Consider the following 22,481-nt stretch of genomic DNA (forward strand, 5'->3'; position numbering starts at 1 on the left):
ACATACGAATGCATTCCGTTTTTTTTTGCGGACCCATTGACTTGTATGGAGCCACAGAACGTGATTTGCAGGCAATAATAGGCCATGTTTGAACGAAACAGAAATACGGAAACGGAAGGCATACGGAGTACCTTCCGTTTTTTTGCGGATCCACTGAAATGAATGGTTCCGTATATGGAACGCAAAAAAACTGAATGTAAACGGAAAAAAAATAAAAATAATGTTCGTGTGCAGGAGGCCTAATAAAGAGCAAGCAGCATTCGTATGGAGCACCGCCTCCTATTCAAACAGCTGATTGGCGGGGGTGCCAGGTTTCGGACCCCCACCAATCAGATATTGATGACCTATCCTGAGGATAGGTGCCTGCACAGCCCCTTTAACATTCTGGGAGCCCCGATACACGGACTCCACTGATCGCTATAAACTTACTGAGTTGCGGGGACAGCACCGGGCAGATCTTCACGTCTGCTTCACTCAGGGCAATGTGTTCCTCAGCAGGCGGAGGTCTATTCCCTTCAAATTTCTTTTCTGAGGATGGGTATTTCCAGAAGTTGTCCAATGAGGTTCTGAATTTGGGGGTGTAGCGTGTACTTTCCCTTACATAGAAGGTGGCCCAGCCTACGATCGTTATACACACAGCAATAAGAAGCAGGAAGCGGATCTTGCAGAAGAAGCTCCCAACGGTGCTGGTCATTCCCATAGCTACGACTACTCTTCCAGTCCAAAAAACGGGAACCAAACGTACTGGAGATTGGTAGCGACTCCTTCCGGTTACCTCATCGACCTCTCACGTAGAACATCCATCCCACAACAGGCTGACCAGAGCAATTCACATCTCATAGCCATCATCCGGAGAACCTGACCTGCACATATAGAAGAAAACCATATCATTAGTCAGGGCCCTATCTGTCACTTTGAACACCCACAGACTGATAGAATAACGCCTCCTAAAAAAATATAACCATCCAGTTTCTAGGAAAGCTGGGTGACAACCAGTATGACCTCCAGCCTCCTTGGAGGATGTCATCCAACTTTTCTAGAATCCTGAATGGCAAATTACTGCATATCATTTAAAAAGACATGAAGCTCCATGATAAAATTATGACTTCCCACAGCCACCACTAGAGGGAGCTCACTGCAAACAGATTTATTATTGAGTACAACCAGTAAGCTCCTGAGCTCCCCCTGGTGGTGGCTGAAGTCAGACAGAATTTTAATAATGTTTTATCATTTATGTCTATGCAGAGGATTTGGAGATCTGTATCAGAAAAATAACGGCTCAGGTGGCTATAAAGATAGGAAGAGATTAGGAAAGGCTTTTGGACCCTGCCTTTAAAGGGATTTTGCCTATCCATAGAATCATGAGGGTCCAACTCAAGGCACCTTTGTTAGTCACCTAAATGGGGCACTCCACAGAGCAGTGCAATTGTCTATATAGAGAAGGCTCGGCAAACATGGTTATGGTCGTGCCGTGTACTGCAGATTGGTCTCAGCGGTTTCTCACTTGTGGTCATCGCTGTGGACTGATATCTGCTAAGATTACAACCATTTTCCATTCCACATCTTTCCAGATTGGAATAAATCTTTACCTCTATAAAAATGTTGCGCTATGACTTATGGGGGAAGGTTAAAAACCCTACTGTGATTATTAAAGGCAAAGGACCTAAGAACTGCTCTGACTATTGGGGGAAGATTGGAGGCCCTGTTATGATTATCAGGGGCAGAGGATCTGCTTTGACTATTGGGGAACGGTGGAAACCCTAAATATTGGGGAAAGACTGGAGACCATGTAGTGATTATTAGGAGTTAAGGACTTGCTCTGACTATTGGGGTAAGATTGGAGACCCTGTTGTGATTATCAGGGGTAGAGGACCTGCTTTGACTACTTGGAAAGGGTGGAAACCCTACTGTGATTATTAAGAGTAGAGGTCCTGCTCTGAATATTGGGGAAGATTGGAGAACTTGTTGTAATTATTGGGGTAGAGGACTTTCTTTGACTATTTGTGGTCAGGTAAGGTGAACTCAGCTGGGACTACTGGGGGAGGAGAAAAGCACTGATGGGATACAATGATACTATGTAGGGGGAAGACCACAGATGGGACTACGTGGGTTAGGGGAGACAATGCAGTATCAGCAGGTGAGAAATGTGGACTACTACTGGGGGGAGTAGGGGCAAAATCTGCAGGAACATGTAAGACTGGGTTCAGCAATGATTTTCTGGAGACCCCCTTTTTCAGTATTCAGAAATTGGTTCCAACAGGATTTAGTTCTTCTAAAAGGATCTACAACCTAAAATTCCTTTGACCGCTCCCTTAGGGAACTCTGCCAACGCAATTACCCGGATCTTCATTTTCTAAGAAGCCAAAAAGACACATAGAAATTCTCGAAAAAAATTACAGGAGCAATAAAAGTAATAAATGCCTTCAAACGATAAAAAAATAAAAACCCACAAAATTCTAGAAATTGATGAGAATGTATGAGGGGCTGCCCTTTCCAAGCCCCTATGGAGAATACAGAGCGAGGGCCACATCCTCAGCCACTTGATACCAATATAAAACTGTGTAATTCTTTGCTTCCCCTGTGGAGGCGCCGCAGGGAGACTAAGTCAGCCTCTAAGGGCACAGTCACATGAGCCGGGATTTCTGCAGATTTCCCATCAAGATTGGCAGGGAATACAGTGAAGTGGGCGAGACGTCACCAATAATATAAAAGAAAGCAATAAAACAGCAATGTTACCTGACAGTCCACAAACAGACGTGAGAACGAGCAGTCCATGGAGCACACAGCTGTGCAAACTAACACTAAGCTGAGGATTTATCACCCCGGAGTAGATGGTCAGCTCATGTGGCCAGCGCTCTGGAATCTACGTGCCCTTTATACAGTTAGATAAGTAGTAATACATATATACCGCACAGTACCTGCTCCGCCGGCACTCAGGCCCATGAGCTGACACTCTATTGTGTCCTCGTCACTCGGTGACAGCCAAAGGAAAACTAACGCTTCAAGAAGCCTGGAAAAACTATCCCCCACCCCTGTGACCAGTAAGGCGAGTAACTGGTGGGGAGGAGGGTCGGCCTCTAGACGACAGCCCAAACACCACAAGGAAGGGACAAAGAGCAACCGACAGGACTTACTACTCGGGAGATCTGCTGTACAGAGAGAGCGCGTGTATACACTGACATGTGTGTGTACATTCATATGTGTGATGTGATATTATATGTATATATTATGGGGGAGATTTATCAAACTGGTGTAAAGTAGAACTGGCTGAGGTGTCCATAGCAACCAATCAGATTCCACCTTTCATTCCTCACAGCTCCTTTGGAAGATGAAAGGTGAAATCTGATTGGTTGCTATAGGCAAATCAGCCAGATCTACTTTACACCAATTTGATAAATGACCTCAACAGCGGCTCAGTGGTTAGCACTGGTACCTTGCAGCGCTGGGGTCCTCGGTTTGAATCCGACCATGGACAACATCTGCATGGAGTTTGTATGTTCTCCCCGTGTACTCCTCCGGGTTCTCCGGTTTCCTCCCACACTCCAAAGACATACTGATGGGGAATTTAGATTGTGAGCCCCACTGGCGACAGCCCGATGCCAATGTCTGTAAAGCGCTGTGGAATATAGTAGCTATATAAGTGCATAAAATAAATAAATAAAATGTGTTTATGTGTGTGTATATTGTAAGGGTGGCCAACTTTACGGACACAAAGAGCCGAAAACCCCCCAAAAAAATGTATGACTACCAGGAGCCACAAGATATACATCGCGCGGTTGTGATTAATTTTTTCTGTTACGACGTTCACCGCATAGGAAATATTTTTAGTTCACACTTTTTTGGGCATAGCGATATGTAAGATGTTTATCTTTTATTGTTTGTCAATTTTATATGTAAAATTGGGAAAGGGAGCGATTTAAACTTTTAGTATTTTGGTGTGTATTTTTTTTACTTTTTTTTTTTTTTTTTTTTATTTACTATTAGCCCTCTTAGGGGCTAGAACCCTTGTCTTATTCACCCTAATAGAGCTCTATTAGGGTGAATAGGATCTCACACTCTCCCTGCTGCCCTGTGCATAGTGCACACAGCAGCAGGGATGTTACCATGGCAGCCAGGGCTTCAGTAGCCTCCTGGGTGCCATGGTAACAGATCGGAGCCCCAGGATTACACTGCTGGGGCTCCGATCAGAACTGCCACCAATGAAGAGGGGGGAGGGGACCCTGTGGCCACTGCCACCAATGATACTAATACTGCGCCACCAATGGTTAGAATTTATAATACTGGGGGGGGGGGGGCGCACTGCACCACCAATGAATGTAATTAACACATTAACTAAAGTATAGGGGGCAGCGGTATCACATACCTGGCCTCAATAGCAGGCAGGGTGTGACCAAGGGGCCAACACGCAGCATCTGGTAGTACACTTGGATCCTCTTTTGTCAGTTTACTTTTGGCTGCCAGCTTGTGGATCCTTGTACCTAGTTTCTTTGATTACTATTATTACTATTATCATTTTCACTTTATTTTTAGCCAGAATCTTTGCTGTGGCCGACCCCTCGGCCCATCAGTCCTTTATCGTCTTTTCTCAGCTGCTGCTTACCCTAGTATTTCATTATGCTGCCCTATTCGCCCCGTGTACCGCAGTCAGCTGTTGCAGATATTTTTTATGATGATATCATCTTCAATAAATTACTACGTTTTTAAAATACCTATGTGTGGAGGTGTCCAATGTCGGTTTGGTTTACTCAATAGCAGGGCATGCAATCCGCCGAACCACGGCAATTAACCCCTCAGGTGCGGCAATTAACCCCTCTTGGTTCTGTGCTATGCACGCCAGTTTTCTGAAAGTGGGTGCGTTTTCTTATGAGAGAAAACTGCAGCACGCTGCGGTGTTATCTCAGTCCTAAAAATGTCAAAAAGACTGAACTGAAGACGTCCTGATCGGATTACTCTCCATTCAGAATGCATGGGGATAAAACCGATCAGTTCTTTTCCGGTATTGAGCCCCTAGGAAGGAACTCAATACTGGAAAAGAAAAACGCTAATGTGAAAGTACTTTAAGGGCACTTTCACATTAGCGTTATTCTTTTCCGGTATTTAGTTCCGTCCTAGGGGCTCAATACCGGAAAATAACTGATCGGTTTTATCCCCATGCATTCTGAATGGCGAGTAATCCGATCAGGACGTCTTCAGTTCAGTCTTTTTGACGTTTTAGGACGGAGATAACACCGTGCTGCAGTTTTCTCTCCGGCCAAAATTCCATTGAAGTGTAAATTTCCATTGACATGCATTAATGCCGGATCCGGACCAGAGTGTTCCAGCAAAACGGATCCGGTATTGTGGTGTGCGCATACTCAGACCGCAAAAAGTGTGAAAAATAAATAAATAAATGCCGGATTCGTTTTTCCGGATGACGCTGGAGAGACAAATCCAGCATTTCAATGCATTTGTCATACGGTTCAGGATCCTGATCCATCCGACAAATGGCATCAGTTTGCATGCATTTTGACGGATCCGATGACCGAACTGCCTGCCGGAATCCTCTGCCGCAAGTGTGAAAGTATCCTAACAGGGCGTGAATTAGCACCCAGGAGAAAAGGTGGCTTATTGTTTATGGACTTTCCTTGTGTGTGAACAAACACCTGGGTTTTGCGATAACGCCGCTGTTTGCCTCCAGAGCTGTGCACTTTGCCTCCATACTGCCCCCGCTAGTCCCCACACTATATATTATGGGTGCGTATCTATGTGCTTGTTATAACTGGTGGAAAAACGCATCTCGCACGCCTGAGGCTCTGAGGTCCCGGCCGCTCGTTCTCACCTCACCTCAATAAATAACTGATCATTACTCCCATCGTCTTCAGTTAGCAACAAGTGTGAAAAGGGTGCAGAGGCCACCTCAGGGCGGTACAGTATACAGACAGAGCACGCCCTGGCTACAGTGACCATCACCAAGTCCTTGTAACTATGCGGTCACATCGCCACAACACCTCAGCTCCAGGTGTCCCTATAGATTGTAAGCTCCACTGTAAAGTGCTGCGTACGCGGTAAACCATATACACACCAGTATACAGCTGTAGAGTATATAAAAGCTGATGTCACATACATCCCTCACCGGCAGCGTCCTTTCATCTCGTCCCACGCTGTCCTGAGACCTCAGAAGAAGGGGACGTTCCCCCGGTGTCCCCTATAGGCCTCTGTCCTGATTCCCTCCAGACCACAAGTAACCGTTCATCATCACTGTGAGAGACTGAGGAGACAGAAGACACAGCAAAGTGTCCTGGGCAGGGAGGGCCTCCGGCCGCCCCTCCTCCATGGTCACAGGGCCGCCCTCTGCCATGTGGCAGCATGCCCAGACAGTCGCTGGCTCCCAGGACTCCGGCTTATTGCTTCATCAGACATGTACAATGGACGGGTGGCACTGACGGGATAATATCTGGAGAGACCGTCCTCACCGAGACCGTAATTATATGGAGAACAGGCTGTGCACGACTCAGCGGGGAGGGGAAGAGATATGAGAGAGAGAGATAGAGAGAGAGAGATAGAGAGAGAGAGAGAGAGAGAGAGAGAGAGAGAGAGAGATGAGAGAGAGAGAGATGAGAGAGAGAGAGAGAGATATGAGAGAGAGAGAGAGATAGAGATAGAGAGAGAGAGAGAGAGAGAGAGAGAGAGAGAGAGAGAGAGAGAGAGAGATATGAGAGAGAGAGAGAGATGAGAGAGAGAGATATGAGAGAGAGAGATATGAGAGAGAGAGATATGAGAGAGAGAGATATGAGAGAGAGAGAGAGAGAGAGAGAGAGATATGAGACAGATAGATATGAGATAGATAGATATGAGACAGATAGATATGAGACAGATAGATATGAGACAGATAGATATGAGACAGATAGATATGAGACAGATAGATATGAGACAGATAGATATGAGACAGATAGATATGAGACAGATAGATATGAGACAGATAGATATGAGACAGATAGATATGAGACAGATAGATAGATAGATACATATGAGATAGATAGATAGATATGAGAGAGATAGATGATAGATAGATAGATAGATAGATAGATATGAGATAGATAGATATGAGACAGATAGATATGAGACAGATAGATAGATAGATAGATACATATGAGATAGATAGATAGATATGAGATAGATAGATAGATAGATAGATAGATAGATAGATAGATATGAACTGGGCACTCTCAGGATATAGGGATCAAACAGATATTTATTGATGTATAAGACAATAAAAACAACAATAAAAGAGAGAATGTGGCCCTCCTGTTGGAAATCTATATATAAAAACAGCACTTGCTCACTGTAGCTGGCACTCTGAATCTAGATGGGTATTATAAACTACACATGGCATATTCCTGCAATAAAACGACAATAAAAAGGTACATCACAAATCATTCACACAATAAAAAAAATAATAATACAATTTTTTATTTATTAAAAAAAAAAAAAAAAAAAAAAAAAAATCGCACAATAAAAACGCATACATATCACAGATGCTGAATGTTCACTGGGAAAACTACAAATGCGAGTTGTTCCCCAACTCACTGACAAAGTTCTGAAGCTCCAAGGTAACAGTTAGAGGCACCGTGACGTGATAGTCCCACAACAAACAGGTATAGCGGCATCCCGCTCTATATTCAACCAGTAGCGTCCCACTGGGCTAATAGCATTTAAGTCTTGTTAAATCTCCTGTCAGCAAATATTTGATGAAAAAGATAGTCTTACCGGAAAGGTTCTCCTCACCACTTTGTTGCCCACCGTCACTAGGGAGGCCTACGACACTCTACGCAGGCGATACAAACGCACCCTCAGAGAGAAGAAACAGAGGCACCTCTCCCACAAACTCCAGCAGCTCGAGGACTCCCTCCAGGACAACTCATTCTGGGAGACCTGGCACCATATGGGCACAAAGCCCACGAAAAACTCCCTCCACGTGGCAGCACAACTAACAGAATACTAAAAGGAGAAACAATAAACAAAGACGCAGACACTTCTGTGTGTGGAGAAAATTGGCCGCGACGTTTATTTAGGGTTAAATGATTAATAATTAAAAACCAGAATAAATATATATCATTTAATTAATAACTAGCTAAAGCCAACATATTATACTGCAGTCATTAAACAAGTCCGACAACACCCACAAGCCATGACGCAACAAATCATGGCCCCCCTACCCCAAAAACATCGCAACCAATACTCCATCATGTTCTGCGAACCCAAATTCTAAATGTCTAGACCGACATCAGAGAGGTGCACAGAACCCGCACCCTCCAGGTCAACATGTCTGTAACTAAACCCTCCCAAAGAAGGTAAGGATTTCGGAATGGACCGATTAATCCGCCGTCTTCTCTTATCCATAAAAAATAATTCTCTCCGATACCAGAGGAACCATTTCTGAAAAAGATTTGAGAGAAGCCAGATCGCGTTTCATTTCCCAAATCCAATCCAACGTTCTGATTTTACCCACATCTTTACCTGCCACATGCAACATTAATAAACGAGGAACAGGCCACAAAACAGATAATCCATGGGTTTCGGAAACGACATTACGCCGCTTCATGCCTCTTGCTCCCCCATCATAGAACTAGAAAGTCATTGTGATTAAGGCTACATGCACATGACCGTATGTGATTTGCAGTCTGCAAAAAAACGGATGTTTTTTTTTTTTTTTGCAGATCCATTGTAACAATGCCTAAAACGGACAAGAATAGGACATGTTCTATATTTTTTTTGCGGGCGGGGCTACAGAATGGAAAAAAAACATAGAACATGTCCTATTCTTGTCCACAATTGCCGTGTCCGCAAAACACGTTACGGACCTGTGAATAGACCCTAACTGTGCACCTAAAAGGAAAAAAAATAATTAAATAACAGGAAACTCAGGACGAATATACAAGATATAACGCTCAGAAACCCACCTACCAACTTTTTTTAATAAATCAACTCATCTAATCCCAATGCAGTGGAAAGAATGGGAAGAGAATCTCTGGCCTTCCAGACCCAAACAAGACGAGCACTTTTTTAGAACCGCATTAAATTGATACGCCGTTAGAGGAGACGTATCCCTATGAATAAACGACAAACCCGCCACAACTGGACGAACTGCGAGCCACCGAGTTATATTTCTCACAAGGCAAATAACTGAATTAGGTAGAGAATTCAAACAAATCCAAGAACCCTTACCTAATGGATCCATCTTGGAACGCCGTAAGAAACTATTAAGGGATGAACTTTCCAACACTACGTCAGATTTCAGCAAACTACTAGACCCTTTGTTAGAGGACGCCACTGACTCACCTTTCCTGAATGCTGCAAAGAAGGCAAGAACAAAGGAAGCTCTAAACAAACACAACTCAAAACTATCAGAACAAACTCTCTAACAACCCATAACCGACTTAGTAGAAGAGGAGAAATCGGACGCCTATTACCCACACCAGGAAAATTATTCTTGTAACCCTTCAGCATCTGCTTAAAATCGGAAAATAAACTATAAAACTGAGGTTTACCTGAGAGCTTAAAGAAAAAGGAAACGCCTGCGAACATTCTGTTAATAGACGAACAAGACAAACGTTATAACATTAAATTACTAACAAACAACATTAACATCTTCAATAAAATAATCAGTTCTAAATAAGGGCTCTTTCACACTTGCGTTGTCCGGATCCGGCATAGGGTTCCGTCGTCGGGGCTCTATGCCGGAAGAATCCTGATCAGTTTTATCCTAATGCATTCTGAATGGAGTGAAATCCGTTCAGGATGCATCAGGATGTCTTCAGTTCCAGACCGGAACGTTTTTGGGCCGGAGAAAATACCGCAGCATGCTGCGCTTTTTGCTCCGGCCAAAAATCCTGAACACTTGCCGCAAGGCCAGATCCGGAATTAATGCCCATTGAAAGGCATTAATCCGGATCCGGACTTAAGCTAAACGTCTTTTCGGCGCATTGCCGGATCCGACGTTTAGCTTTTTCTGAATGGTTACCATGGCTGCCGGGACGCTAAAGTCCTGGCAGCCATGGTAAAGTGTAGTGGGGAGCGCGGGAGCAGCATACTTACCGTCCGTGCGGCTCCCGGGGCGCTCCAGAGTGACGTCAGGGCGCCCCACGCGCATGGATGACGTGATCACATGGCACTGTAAGTATGCTGCTCCCCCGCTCCCCACTACTACTATGGCAACCAGGACTTTAATAGCGTCCTGGCTGCCATAGTAACACTGAACGCATTTTGAAGATGGATCCGTCTTTAAATGCTTTTAGTTCACTTACGTTTTTCCGGATCCGGCGTGCAATTTCAGCAAATGGAGTACACGCTTCCGGACCCGGACAACGCAAGTGTGAAAGAGCCCTAAATCACAAAACAGTGTCCACTCCTTCCATGCGGCAGAGTAAGGCCTCTTTCACACGAGCGTGTCCGGATTAGTTCCGGATGCGTATCGGTGCATTGCAGCAAACCCGCGCGAGTAGGTACCCAATTGCAGTCAGTTTTGACTGCGATTGCGTTCCGTTGTTCATTTTTTATCACGGGGGTGCAATGTGTTTTGCACGCGCGTGATAAAAAACTGAATGTGGTACCCAGAACCGAACTTCTTCACAGAAGTTCAAGTTTGGGTTCAAGGTTGTGTAGATTGTATTATTTCCCCCTATAACATGGTTATAAGGAGGGAAAATAATAGCATTCTGAATACAGAAAGCTTAGTACAATAGCGCTGGAGGGGTTACATTTTTAAAAAAAATAATTTAACTCACCTTAATCCACTTGTTCGCGGAGCCCGGCTTCTCTTCTGTCTTCTTCTTTGAGGAATAGGACCTTTGATGACGTCACTGCGCTCATCACATGGTCCATCACATGATCTTTTTTACCATGGTGATGGATCATGTGACGGACCATGTGATGAGCGTAGTGACGTCATCAAAGGTTCTATTCCTCAAAGAAGACAGAAGAGATGCCGGCTGTGCGAACAAGGCGAGTTAAATTATTTATTTATTTATTTAATTTTTTAACCCCTCCAGCCCTATTGTACTAACCATTCTGTATTTAGAATGCTATTATTTTCTCTTATAACCATGTTATAAGGGAAAATAATAAAGATCGGGTCCCCAGCCCGATCGTCTCCTAGCAACCGTGCGTGAAAATCGCACCGCATCCGCCCATGTGAAAGGGGCCTAAAACTGCCGCGTAAATACAAAAGGCCTGAAGCCAATTATTAAACGACCTAGGAGGACCTCTTTTCCCATCATCATCCACCTTGTCATCTTTTTTCTCTTTTAATAAATGCTCCTTAACCGACGGCAACAATGACATCAAGTCTACAAACTCTAAACGCCAAATGCGCTCTTTAGTCTGTGCACTTCGATGAAAACCTAAAAGGGGTTAACTCACAAGGGATAGCTTCTTTAAACACACGTCTGAGAAACACCTAGACCCTTATCTAATAAAGGTAGCTCAGGCCCTTGTGAATTAACCCCTACAGGCATAAACACTGAGGAATTAACAGAATTAAGTACAGGCCGCACATTGGCAGGACCACCACTAGGGCGGCACCCACACATTCGCAACAGAATTAGACACAGGAAGAGGACGAAGCGGACAGCAGAGAGAAAAGCTCAAAGAAATTAGAAGGACAAGAAAGGTTAGGGACAAATGGAGGCACATGGCTCTCCATCCAGAAGAGTGGTTGCAGATGCAGAACCTCGCTCCTCCATCCATCCAGGGACAGAAGATAGTTGCAGCTGCTCAGAACTATGAGCCAGCTGATGGGCACTGCAATCTTCACCTGTGACCACTATAGGGCTCCGGATTCCTTCAGAAGAGACTTGCGGCTGCCGTTCTTCATCCTCCCTTCTTCAAACCTGCTGAACTACGTCCCGGGATGTTGACCGCCGGTGCTCTGCTACCGTATTTGATGAGGAGCGCACAGCCTCCGCTGCTGTGCTGCCTGCATGTTATGAGGAGGAGTATAAGCGCGCCGGCTTCTCCTCACAAGCTTCGCAGGGCCGCATCTCCAGTCTCCAATGCCGCAGAATCTTCCATCCTGGCCGCTTCCGCTGACACTGCTGGCACAGATGTTGATGATTCCGCCGCAGACTCATCCAGAAGACAGCGCTGAAGCCAGTCTACGCCGCCGCCGACTCCGCTCTTATATGCTGATGTAGTAAGTCTTCCACGTTAGGGTAAGAGGTATTAAAGGCACGGTATTCGAGCTCTTCTGCACCCCAACTGACACGAAACCCCAGATAGCCGGTAATTACTCACCGGTAATTCTGTTTCCTCATGGTCACGACAGCACCACCAGAGAGATGGACTCCTCCCCCAGGGACAGGAAACCTAGAGCACAAAAGGAAGCACTTCCTTCCCCTTCATCAGTGAATTACAGAGATCTAGAAAGTCTTCCAGTTAGTTAACATCTTAAAAATGCATACAACTTAAACAACCAAGAATCGGCTAACAACTTTTTTTTTTATAATTATTATTTTTTTTTAACCACACCCCATGAACACCCCTTGTGCACAAACAAAATAGAAGGGTGGGAAGCCCAGTGGTGCTGTCGTGACCATGGAGGAAACATAATTACCGGTGAGTAATGACCGGCTTTCCCCCTGTCACGACAGCACCACCAGAGAAGAAATTTAGGGTGGGACCACCGCCTGAAGCACTTTACGGCCAAAGGTTAAGGAAGAAAAGGAACCCACGTCCAGTCTATAGTGACGGAAAAAAGTGTGTGGAGACGACCAGGTAGCCGCCCTGCAAATCTGGTCAATGGAGACTCCTCTCCTTTCCGCCCAGGAAGCTGCCACCGAGTGTAATGGGCCTTCAGATTATCCGGAGGAGACAAACCTGCAGAGACATAAGCCATAGAAATGCCCTGCCTGAGCCATCTTACTTTGTCCCCTTTATTTGGCCCTGACGCCTGAATAAAGAGTCTATCAAACTTCCTGAAGTTCTTAGTCCTGTCTATGTTTTCCAGAACACATCTACGTACATCCAACATGCAGCACCACCTCCTGGGACATATGAAAAGTGGAGACCACCTTGGGCAGAAATGCTGGATCCGGCTTAAAGATTATTCTGTCTTCTAGGATCTGAGTATAGGGCTCTCTGACAGATAAGGCTGCTAACTCCTCTACCCTACGAGCCGATGTTACTGAGACCAAGAGGGCGGTCTTCTGAACTAGCAGTCTGAGAGGAACATCAGTTAAGGGCTCAAAGGGACCTACACATAAGGACTGAAGAACCACTAAAAGGTCCCAAGATGGCGATCTTATCGGTACGGATAACTGCAATCTCTTGACCGACTTAAGGAATCTGATGATCCAGGGATGATCCGCAATCTTCTGGCCAAACAAAGCTCCCAAGGCCGAAACCTGAACTTTGAGAGTGGCCACTCTCAACCCCTTTTCCAGACCTTTCTGCAGAAAATCCAAAATATCCACCAAGCTGGGTTTTCCTGGGTCAAAGGAAGCAAGGTCAATCGTGGACAGAAATTTTCTCCAGATTCTGACATAAATCTTATGCGTAACGTCTTTCCTGCTGGCTTGTAACGTGGAGATGACGGCATCAGACAATCTCTTAGCTTTTAAGGTTAACCTTTCAAAAGCCAAGCCGTCAAATGGAGATTGAGCACCTCAGGATGACATACTTGACATGTAGTCAATGATAGGTATTGACCCGCTACATCTAAAACAGTCTGGACTAAATCCTAATCCTGCTGGCACGTTGATACTAATAACCCACAGGAAAAGAAATAAGGACACGGTCCATGCATTACGGGTAGGCACAGGTGCGCTAAATTGCAGTCCTACCTATCTCTGTGCAGCCTAGCAGCTTATAATGTATTAGAGCTGGATGCCCTGTTAAGAGTCAGTCTGTATCGACATCAGATCTCACAGTCTGCTATACGTGGTGTAGTTCACACACAATACCAGGACATCCATAAAGCAAGCAGCCACTCAATAACCGCTATATGTACGAGTGCACGGTAAGCTGCCTCAATCCGCATTCCCACTCATGCGTAACCGCACTGGGACTAGGTTTCAGACCGCATTCACACTTGTATTCAGACTAGCTGTTGAGCTGCCTTAGAACATACACACACCCTGCCTATAGAACCGTGTCCTAAACAGAGATCAACGGCTCAACGCGTTTCTACGTGACATGTTATGCCCCGTCGCATCAGGAGCAATAAAGTAACCTGTAAAGGGAAAAGGGCCCCACACTGTTGCGTGTTAAGGTTCCAGTGCTATAATGGGCGCGCGACCACATGAATGCCGAAAAGATATCACAAAAGCCCGCCTTGGGGGAGGTGTGTGAGAGCGAATCAGAGAGGAGCGCGTCATCTGACATCCGCCCATTGACCCGTCAAGCACCCAGGTAAGCTAATACACTCCCTAAAGATTGAGCGATAAGCGCTACTGTATTGGGGGAATCGAAAACTGCGGCGATATGTCACTCGCCTAGTGCCGATGTGGATACAGGTATCGACCCATCAGGGGAAATCAATCCGAAATATTACAACATATATCGAATCACTACATCAAGGAAAGCGCTGACCGTTATCCAACAACCCTCCCTGAATATCATCTACCATATATAAAGCCCCCATTATTCCTCCCTGCGATCGATATTAAGTCATAGGGAGGGAGGGGGAACGGTCCTATTATAGATCACTTTTGTATGTGCATATAAACCATAGTTGGAAAAGATGGATATTGGGGCAGTAAAACCCCACTGTTCTGCTTAGGTTACATATTAAATGAAGCAGGCATATGAGATGGCTTCATTCAGACCCCTCGGATGGACAGTCTGCAACTTAAAGATCCACATTGCTTCCTTGCGGAGTAAGAGTGCGTCACTATCTCCGCCACAAGTGGATCTATTGATCAATAGAATCCCTTGAACCCGCAGAACATCAGGATTCCCATCATGTACGTCCCGCACATGACGTGCCACAGTTGTGTCCCTATTCTCCTCCTTAACTCCCGTTTGGTCTTGCCTACATACTGCAGGCCATAAGATATACAACGCCCACAGAGGTGCACCTAATAAAGGAACGGATGCTGAACCTTTCACCAGTAGAATAACTGGTGAAGGAATCTCCTTTCCTGATGTTCCCGCATATAATGCAGGAGTCACAGGGGAAAGTTCCTTTTAATGTATTTTTTAACCATGTACCAGACGCGGGACGTGTCTACAGGCTGTGCACCAAACGGTCACGCAAATTGCAGCTGCGCCGATACGTGATAGAGGGACGATCAGGTATAGATAACCCGATATCTGGATCGGACTGAAGAATAGACCAGTGATTCTGCAGGATCTCACGGACCTGTTGATGAGCTTTATGTGGCTATAATCCGAGGGGTAGAGTCAACTTTGGTCCTGGTGTTTGGGACCAATAATTGACTACGATTGGCACTCATTGCATGTTGCTATGCCTTCTTCAATGTGTGCTGCGGGTACCCCCGATTTACAAATCTTGATGTTGAATCAGATGCTGCTGCCTTGAACTCGCCTAACTCGGAGCAATTCCTCCTGACCCTGAGGTACTGCCCTTTCGGGATACCACTTTTCAGGGCCACAGGGTGTCCACTATCCCAATGCAGGAGGCTGTTAGTGGACGTTTGCTTTCTGAAAAGTTTAGTGGTGGTTCTCTTGTCCCTACCTATCGAGATGGTAAATAGCATATATGAAAAGAGTGACTTTTTAAAATTACCTTTATTTAATATTTAAGCGGGTATAGATATATATATATATATATATATACACACACATATCAACAGTGGTGTACTACATTTACCGAAATTAATCAGTGGGGGAGTAGTGACCCCCAAAAAGAAAAACAAACATGGTGACGGGGTAGACGCTCGGATCCTTGACTACATCAGTCCAGTCTGGTGCCTGAAACTCTCGAAAGTGATACACAGAATTTTTCCCGTTTTAACCAGTTACTAATAAATACTTTATAAATTACAATAAACATAAAAATCCAGTTCAACAATATAAAATAGTATGTAAGTGCATACATCAGCATCAATCATAGTGTACATTAACCCTTCCAAGTGCACTAAAGTTGTGAGTTGATGGCTTTGAATAGCAGCAATAGGGGCAAATGTCCACAGTCCCAAGTACCCAGATATGAGAGAGAGAGATAATTTAGTCACAAATGATTTACACTACTAGGAAAAACTCTACTCTGCCATCTCTGTCAGCCCCATTAAGCAGAGCTGAGCTCCATACAAATCCTCTTCACTGTGGTCATGCAGGAGAACCGGAGGACACAGGACCCCCAGTCTCCTAATCAATGGTGGTCACAGACATTTATCATCTATTCTGTGGGTGGTGATACCTCACGCTATAATCCAAGTTCAGGAGATGCTCCTCCGTTGCGCTGCTGTGCCCCCCCATTCGGTTTTAGCGCCAGGTATGCTAATTTATAGCATTGGTACAGGAAGGAGGAGACATCAGTTTTTCAGCGAAGCGCATCACAGACAGAGAGGATGGGAGTTGTTCTTGCTGTGCTCGCTTACATAGCCCGTTCTCATAAAAATGTCCTAAATCTCATTGTACCGATGCTATTAATTAGCATACCTGGTAGGGATCGCCCAATTATTGAAAGTACCGTTATTATCGGCCGATATTCAGGATTTTGTGCATTATTTGTATCGGCATCTAACCTTGCCGATATACTAATAATGCGTATAAAGCGAATACTAGTGAGCGCATCCATTATGGAAGCGCACACTAGTATGCATCGGGTGCCGGGAGAGGGGAAGAAGCGCAGCAAGCACTTCCGATACTCACCCTCCCTGGTCTTCTTTGATGGGGCCCGCGCTGCACTATCCTGACCCCGTACAGCGTCAGGACGTAGAGCGCGCACTATGACCTGGCGCTGCACGCGGGCCAGAGAACACAGGGGAGCGCGACACCGGACCCGGAGATGAAGAGGAGCCATGGTGCAGGAGAGGTGAGCAGTTTTTTATTTTATTCATCTGAGGTCTGATAGGGGTTAATAAAGGGCTGATCTGATGTCTGATAGGGGTTAATAAAGTCAGTGAGGAGGGGGGATGGTGTGGAAATTGGCATTTGGCACTACCATATTATGAATGTAAATTATAAATTGACTACCAACTAATCTTTATTAATTTATCATTTACATTTATAATATACTAGTGCCAAATGCAAATTTCCACCACCTCAGTGACTACCAACTAATATAATAAAATATCGGTATAAGTTATCGGCTATCGGCCTGAAAGTTCACAGATTATCGCTATCGGCTAAAAAAATAATAATCGATATCGGTCGATCCCCAATACCTGGTGCCAAAACTGAACAAGGGGCACAGCGGGCAACAGAGGAGCATCTCCCGAACATGGGCTATAGTGTGAGGTATTGTTTTCATTAAGTAAAAACTAGTGAAAGGTCCTCTTTTAAGGGGTTTTCCATGATTAATCTAAAAAATAATCAGACATCACAGTACATGACAATACCTTTCTAACAAAGCCAGAACCAACCCTGCACCTCACATGGATCCAAAGGTCTCCCCAGTCATTGCTCTGCTAGATTTATATCAGGCCGACAGTTCAAAGGGCGTGTCTTTTCTGCTGCAGCTCAGGGGCGTGTCCATTCTGCTGCAGCTCTCTCCCTATCACAGCTCAAAGGGCGTGTCTTTTCTGCTGCAGCTCAGGGGCGTGTCCATTCTGCTGCAGCTCTCTCCCTATCACAGCTCAGGGGCGTGTCCATTCTGCTGCAGCTCTCTCCTTATCACAGCTCAAAGGGCGTGTCTTTTCTGCTGCAGCTCAGGGGCGTGTCCATTCTGCTGCAGCTCTCTCCCTATCACAGCTCAAAGGGCGTGTCTTTTCTGCTGCAGCTCTTTCCCCATCACAGCTCAGGAGCAGGGCTGTGGAGTCGGTAGATAAATGCTCCGACTCAGACTCCTCTGTATTTAATATGCGAATGTATTTTATACATTCCTTGAAGGAAAGAAAGGCAACATACATGTCATTACCACAGACATACTGGCCAGGAAGCCAACAGTCTACTGTACTGAACAGTTTAAGCAAAAGACAAACACAATGAAAACAACAAAGTTTTATTTTATTTTTTTATCCAGCGGCTGATAGTAGCAGCAGGCATAAACATCACGAACAGGAACTTTACCAGTTCAAAAATGGTGCTGCTGCCGCCTTCTCCGTTGTGTGCTGATCTTCTGCTGATGATCGGGCAGTGGGAGGATCCAGGACGGGGCATTTATTTTAAAACCTGATTTCCCTAGTAGAATCCCATAGTCATGTTTAAAGTCTAAGCTAACAATCTGAGATTACAAGTTTTTATAGCCTTAGCTGAATGTTTTTCAAATGGGTTACAGCTTCAGTCTTGAACTATTGACCATCCATTCCCGTCACTTATACAAGTGTCTAGTCCTGCAAAAAACATTATCAGTGAGAGGCTAGGTTAACCATTAGCGTTGCATTCCCTGTAATAGCGGAACACAACACAATGGAAAGTATAAGGCCTCTCTCACACGGGCGTTGCGGGAAAAGGTGGGGGTGCGTTGCGGGAACACGCACGATTTTTCCGCGCGAGTGCAAAACATTGTAATGCGTTTTGCATGCGCGTGAGAAAACTCGGCATGTTTGGTACCCAAACCTGAACTTCTTCACAGAAGTTCGGGCTTGGGATCGGTGTTCTGTAGATTGTATTATTTTCCCTTATAACATGGTTATAAGGGAAAATGATAGCATTCTGAATACAGAATGCATAGTAAAATTGAGCTGGAGGGGTTAAAAATAAATTTAAAAAAATTTAACTCACCTTAATCCACTTGATCGCACAGCCCGACATCTCTTCTGTGCTGTGTGGGGGAACAAGACCTGTGGTGACATCACTCCGGTCATCACATGGTCCATCACATGATCCATCACCATGGTAAAAGATCATGTGATGGATCATGTGATGACCGGAGTGACGTCACCACAGGTCCTGTTACTGCACACAGCACAGAAGACAGAAGAGATGTCGGCTGCGCGATCAAGTGGATTAAGGGGAGTTACATTATTTTTTTATTTTATTTTTTTAACCCCTCCAGCGCTATTGTACTATGCATTCTGTATTCAGAATGCTATTATTTTCCCTTATAACCATGTTATAAGGGGAAATAATAATGATCGGGTCTCCATCCCGATCGTCTCCTAGCAGCCGTACGTGAAAATCGCACCTTTCCGCACTTGCTTGCGGATGCTTGCGATTTTCACGCAACCCCATTCATTTCTATGGGGCCTGCATTACGTGAAAAACGCACAAAATAGAGCTTGCTGCGATTTTCACGCAACGCATAAGTGATGCGTGAAAATCACCGCTCATGTGAACAGCCCCATAGAAATGAATGGGTCGGGATTCAGTGCGGGTGCAATGGGTTTAACTCACTCAATCTCGCCGGTGTGAAAGGGTCCTAAGTATTGCCGCTCCTTAACTGTGCGTTGCATGCCATATAGTGAAGCATATGAAAAGAACGCTTCTTCATGGTCACCTAACATGCTCGTTTTGCGGTAACGTGACGCACTGCATGCATTGGCCTTTATTCTTACAGTAAAGAAGCAATTAATTATAACTTTTTGTGAATTGGGACATTAAAATGAGCTTTTTTTTTTTTTATTCCAATTTAACATTTAGTAGGAGTCGGAGTCGGAGTCGGTTCATTTTTGCCGACTTCAAGTACCCAGTAGGACTCAGACTCCACAGCCCTGCTCAGGAGGCAGTTATAGGATAGCAATTTGAATGGAGTGGCTCGCTGCTGGTTGTATGAATTCTCAATCCAGCATGGCCACGCAGAGCTTATTTCGGCAGAGGTTTTGTCAGAGTGTCCGATATTCCAGACGCGTTTCGGGATGATTCCACATCCCTTCCTCAGTGGTCATATCCGGCACTTCAAACCTCCTCCTTTTTAAGTGTTTCTGAAGTCCTCCACAAGCTACGGTGCTGTAATCCAGGATTGGATTGTCATCGGCGATTTTCCGCCGTAATGCGGTTCTGTTGCGATTTTTTTCACTGTCAATGCGTTTTTTCTTATTTTCCATCCTATTCATTGCGGTCTAATACTGTATGTTATAAAAACTCAATCCGATGTTTTGAATGTCATAAAGTCGATAAACATGGAAATATTGTTCCATAATATAAAACATTATTAAATACAATAAGTTTTTATAACATACAGTATTAGACCGCAATGAATAGGATGGAAAATAAGAAAAAACGCATTGACAGTGAAAAAAAAAAAAAAAAAAAATCGCAACAGAATCGCATTACGGCGAAAAATTGCCGATGACAATCCGATCCTGGATTACATCACCGAAGCTTGGGGAGGACTTCAGAAACACTTAAAAAGGAGGAGGTTTGAAGTGCCGGATATGACCACTGAGGAAGGGATGTGGAATCATCCCGAAACGCGTCTGAAATAATCGGACACTGACAAAACCTCCTCCGAAATAAGCTCTGCATGGCCATGCTGGATTGAGAATTCGTATAATGGAAATTTTCGACAATTGAATCGACCTAAACATCTGAGTGAGTGCATTGACCGGACGGAAGTGGGCGAGATAGTCGGATACTACCAGCTGTGAGGACGGAGCGGCGCCCCCAGCCTATCACCCGGACTCAGTCAGGTATCGGAATTTCAAATAAACGGAACTGGAGGTAAGAGTTTTCTCTCCCAAACTACTTAAGGCCATTTTGCTACATATAGGCAACAATTTGGCCGCTACCACAGACTTTGTATATAAGCTAAGTGTTAAACCGCTAATCAGAGACTCCTTATACAGCGGTAGATGCGAACAACCTTATGCGGATGACGCACTGACCGGGACAATCCTGCCTGCATGGCAATCGCGAATAGCTACAGCAAGTGATATAAATATATCGGCATTTATCACCGTGCAGCGACTCACCAGGGGCTTTATCTGACACATTGTTTATATACTTTGAAGCAATTTATTCACCAGATTACTTGATTTTTGTAAGGACACAAAGACATTTGCGCCTAGTCCTGATTATAGGACTGATTTGTATTTGTATTCAAGCACTTGGCACTTTTTTGCCACCCTCAGGCACTGTGGTAAATATTGCACGCTACTAGTGAAACATCGACTGCAACTATTATTTATTGTCCTCGTTATTATCGCCATCTGCCTATTGTGGTCTTTCGTACATTTATCCTAGGAATTCTATTACATGTTGCATCTGATCATACATTGTATTTTATATGTACTATTTTATTGGATTGAAGGCCAATACTATTACTAAATATATCCGTTTTTACTACAATTCTCAGTTATAGGACAGCACTGAGCATGTGCGGCCACCTCAGTGAGCAGGACAGAGAAATAAGAAGAAGAACAAAGAGCAGGTGGCGCTACACAGATACATGTTATCAAACAGCTCCGAGGCTAGACTAAAGTGTGTGCGGATTAGGTCCGGATGCGTTGAAAGATGCGTTCAGTGAAAAATTTGTGATTTCGCAAACAAAGTCATTCAGTTTTGTCTGCGATCGCGTTCAGTTTTTATCGCGCGGGTGCAATGCGATTTAATGCGTTTTGCACGCGCGTGATAAAAAAAACTGAATATATACAAACATCATCTCTTAGCAACCATCAAAAAATCGCAGAATATAGAACATGCTGCGATTTTCACGTAACGCACAAGTGATGCGTGAAAACCAACGCACATGTAACACAGCCCCATTGAAATGAATGGGTCCTGATTCTGTGCGGGCGCAAGGCGGTCACATCACACATTGCACCCGCGCAGGAAAACTCGTGTGAAAGGGGCCTAAATCCCCCCACAGAGACCCCATGGCGGCGCGTCCCACACAGAGACCCCATGGCGGCGCATCCTCCACAGATCCCCCATGGCGGCGCGTCCCACACAGAGACCCCATGGCGGCGCATCCTCCACAGGTCAGGAATAAGGTGGCGTTCTGTTATTATAACGTGGCTTGTATCGTCTCTGTGCACACAGGTGACACGGGTCACGTCTTAGGGAATGACACAGATATGACTGAAGGGTCAGAAATTATATGAGGAATTGTCCGCCGGTCTCTGGAGGTTTACAGAACGCCTCGCCTATAACAGATATACTGCACCTACAACATCCGACTACTACTACTACTCCATCGTGACGAGCGGAGCGCACACTCTAGAGCGATTATAATAATAATAATAATAATAATAATAAATATGTCGGTAGAGTTTATATGATGCACACCTCTTTTCTGCGATTAGCCGTGGCCCCTTTATTACACTGATTGTCAGAGACCGCAGAAGCTGGACCCCCACCTATCATATACAGAGCGGCCCCCAAACCAGAACAAACTACAGTGCCCAGCAAACCACAGCAAGCCCCTTAACCAGGGAAGCCACAGCGCCTGTACTTCTACCAGTCAGGAACGGGTTACTGTCTCAGTTCTCGGCCTGACA

At 44.9% G+C, this 22,481-nt stretch overlaps 1 protein-coding gene across 6 annotated transcripts in view; it reads right to left on the reverse strand.

Moving 5' to 3' along the window:
* The window catches only part of B4GALT4 (beta-1,4-galactosyltransferase 4), a 46,103-nt gene that overhangs the window by 19,699 nt on the left and 3,923 nt on the right, over positions 1-22,481 (reverse strand). Inside the window, exons 1-2 of one of the 6 annotated variants that reach the window (XM_044284101.1) lie at positions 6,113-6,287; positions 430-863 (exon numbers count right to left, since the gene is read on the reverse strand). In XM_044284101.1, the coding sequence (XP_044140036.1) occupies positions 430-700 (271 nt within the window). In that variant the 5' untranslated portion in view covers positions 701-863; positions 6,113-6,287. The other 5 variants (XM_044284100.1, XM_044284103.1, XM_044284105.1 and 2 more) reach the window with 5 other exon arrangements.

The sequence above is a fragment of the Bufo gargarizans genome, chromosome 3 (genome assembly GCF_014858855.1).
Source record: "Bufo gargarizans isolate SCDJY-AF-19 chromosome 3, ASM1485885v1, whole genome shotgun sequence".
Classification (NCBI taxonomy): domain Eukaryota; kingdom Metazoa; phylum Chordata; class Amphibia; order Anura; family Bufonidae; genus Bufo; species Bufo gargarizans.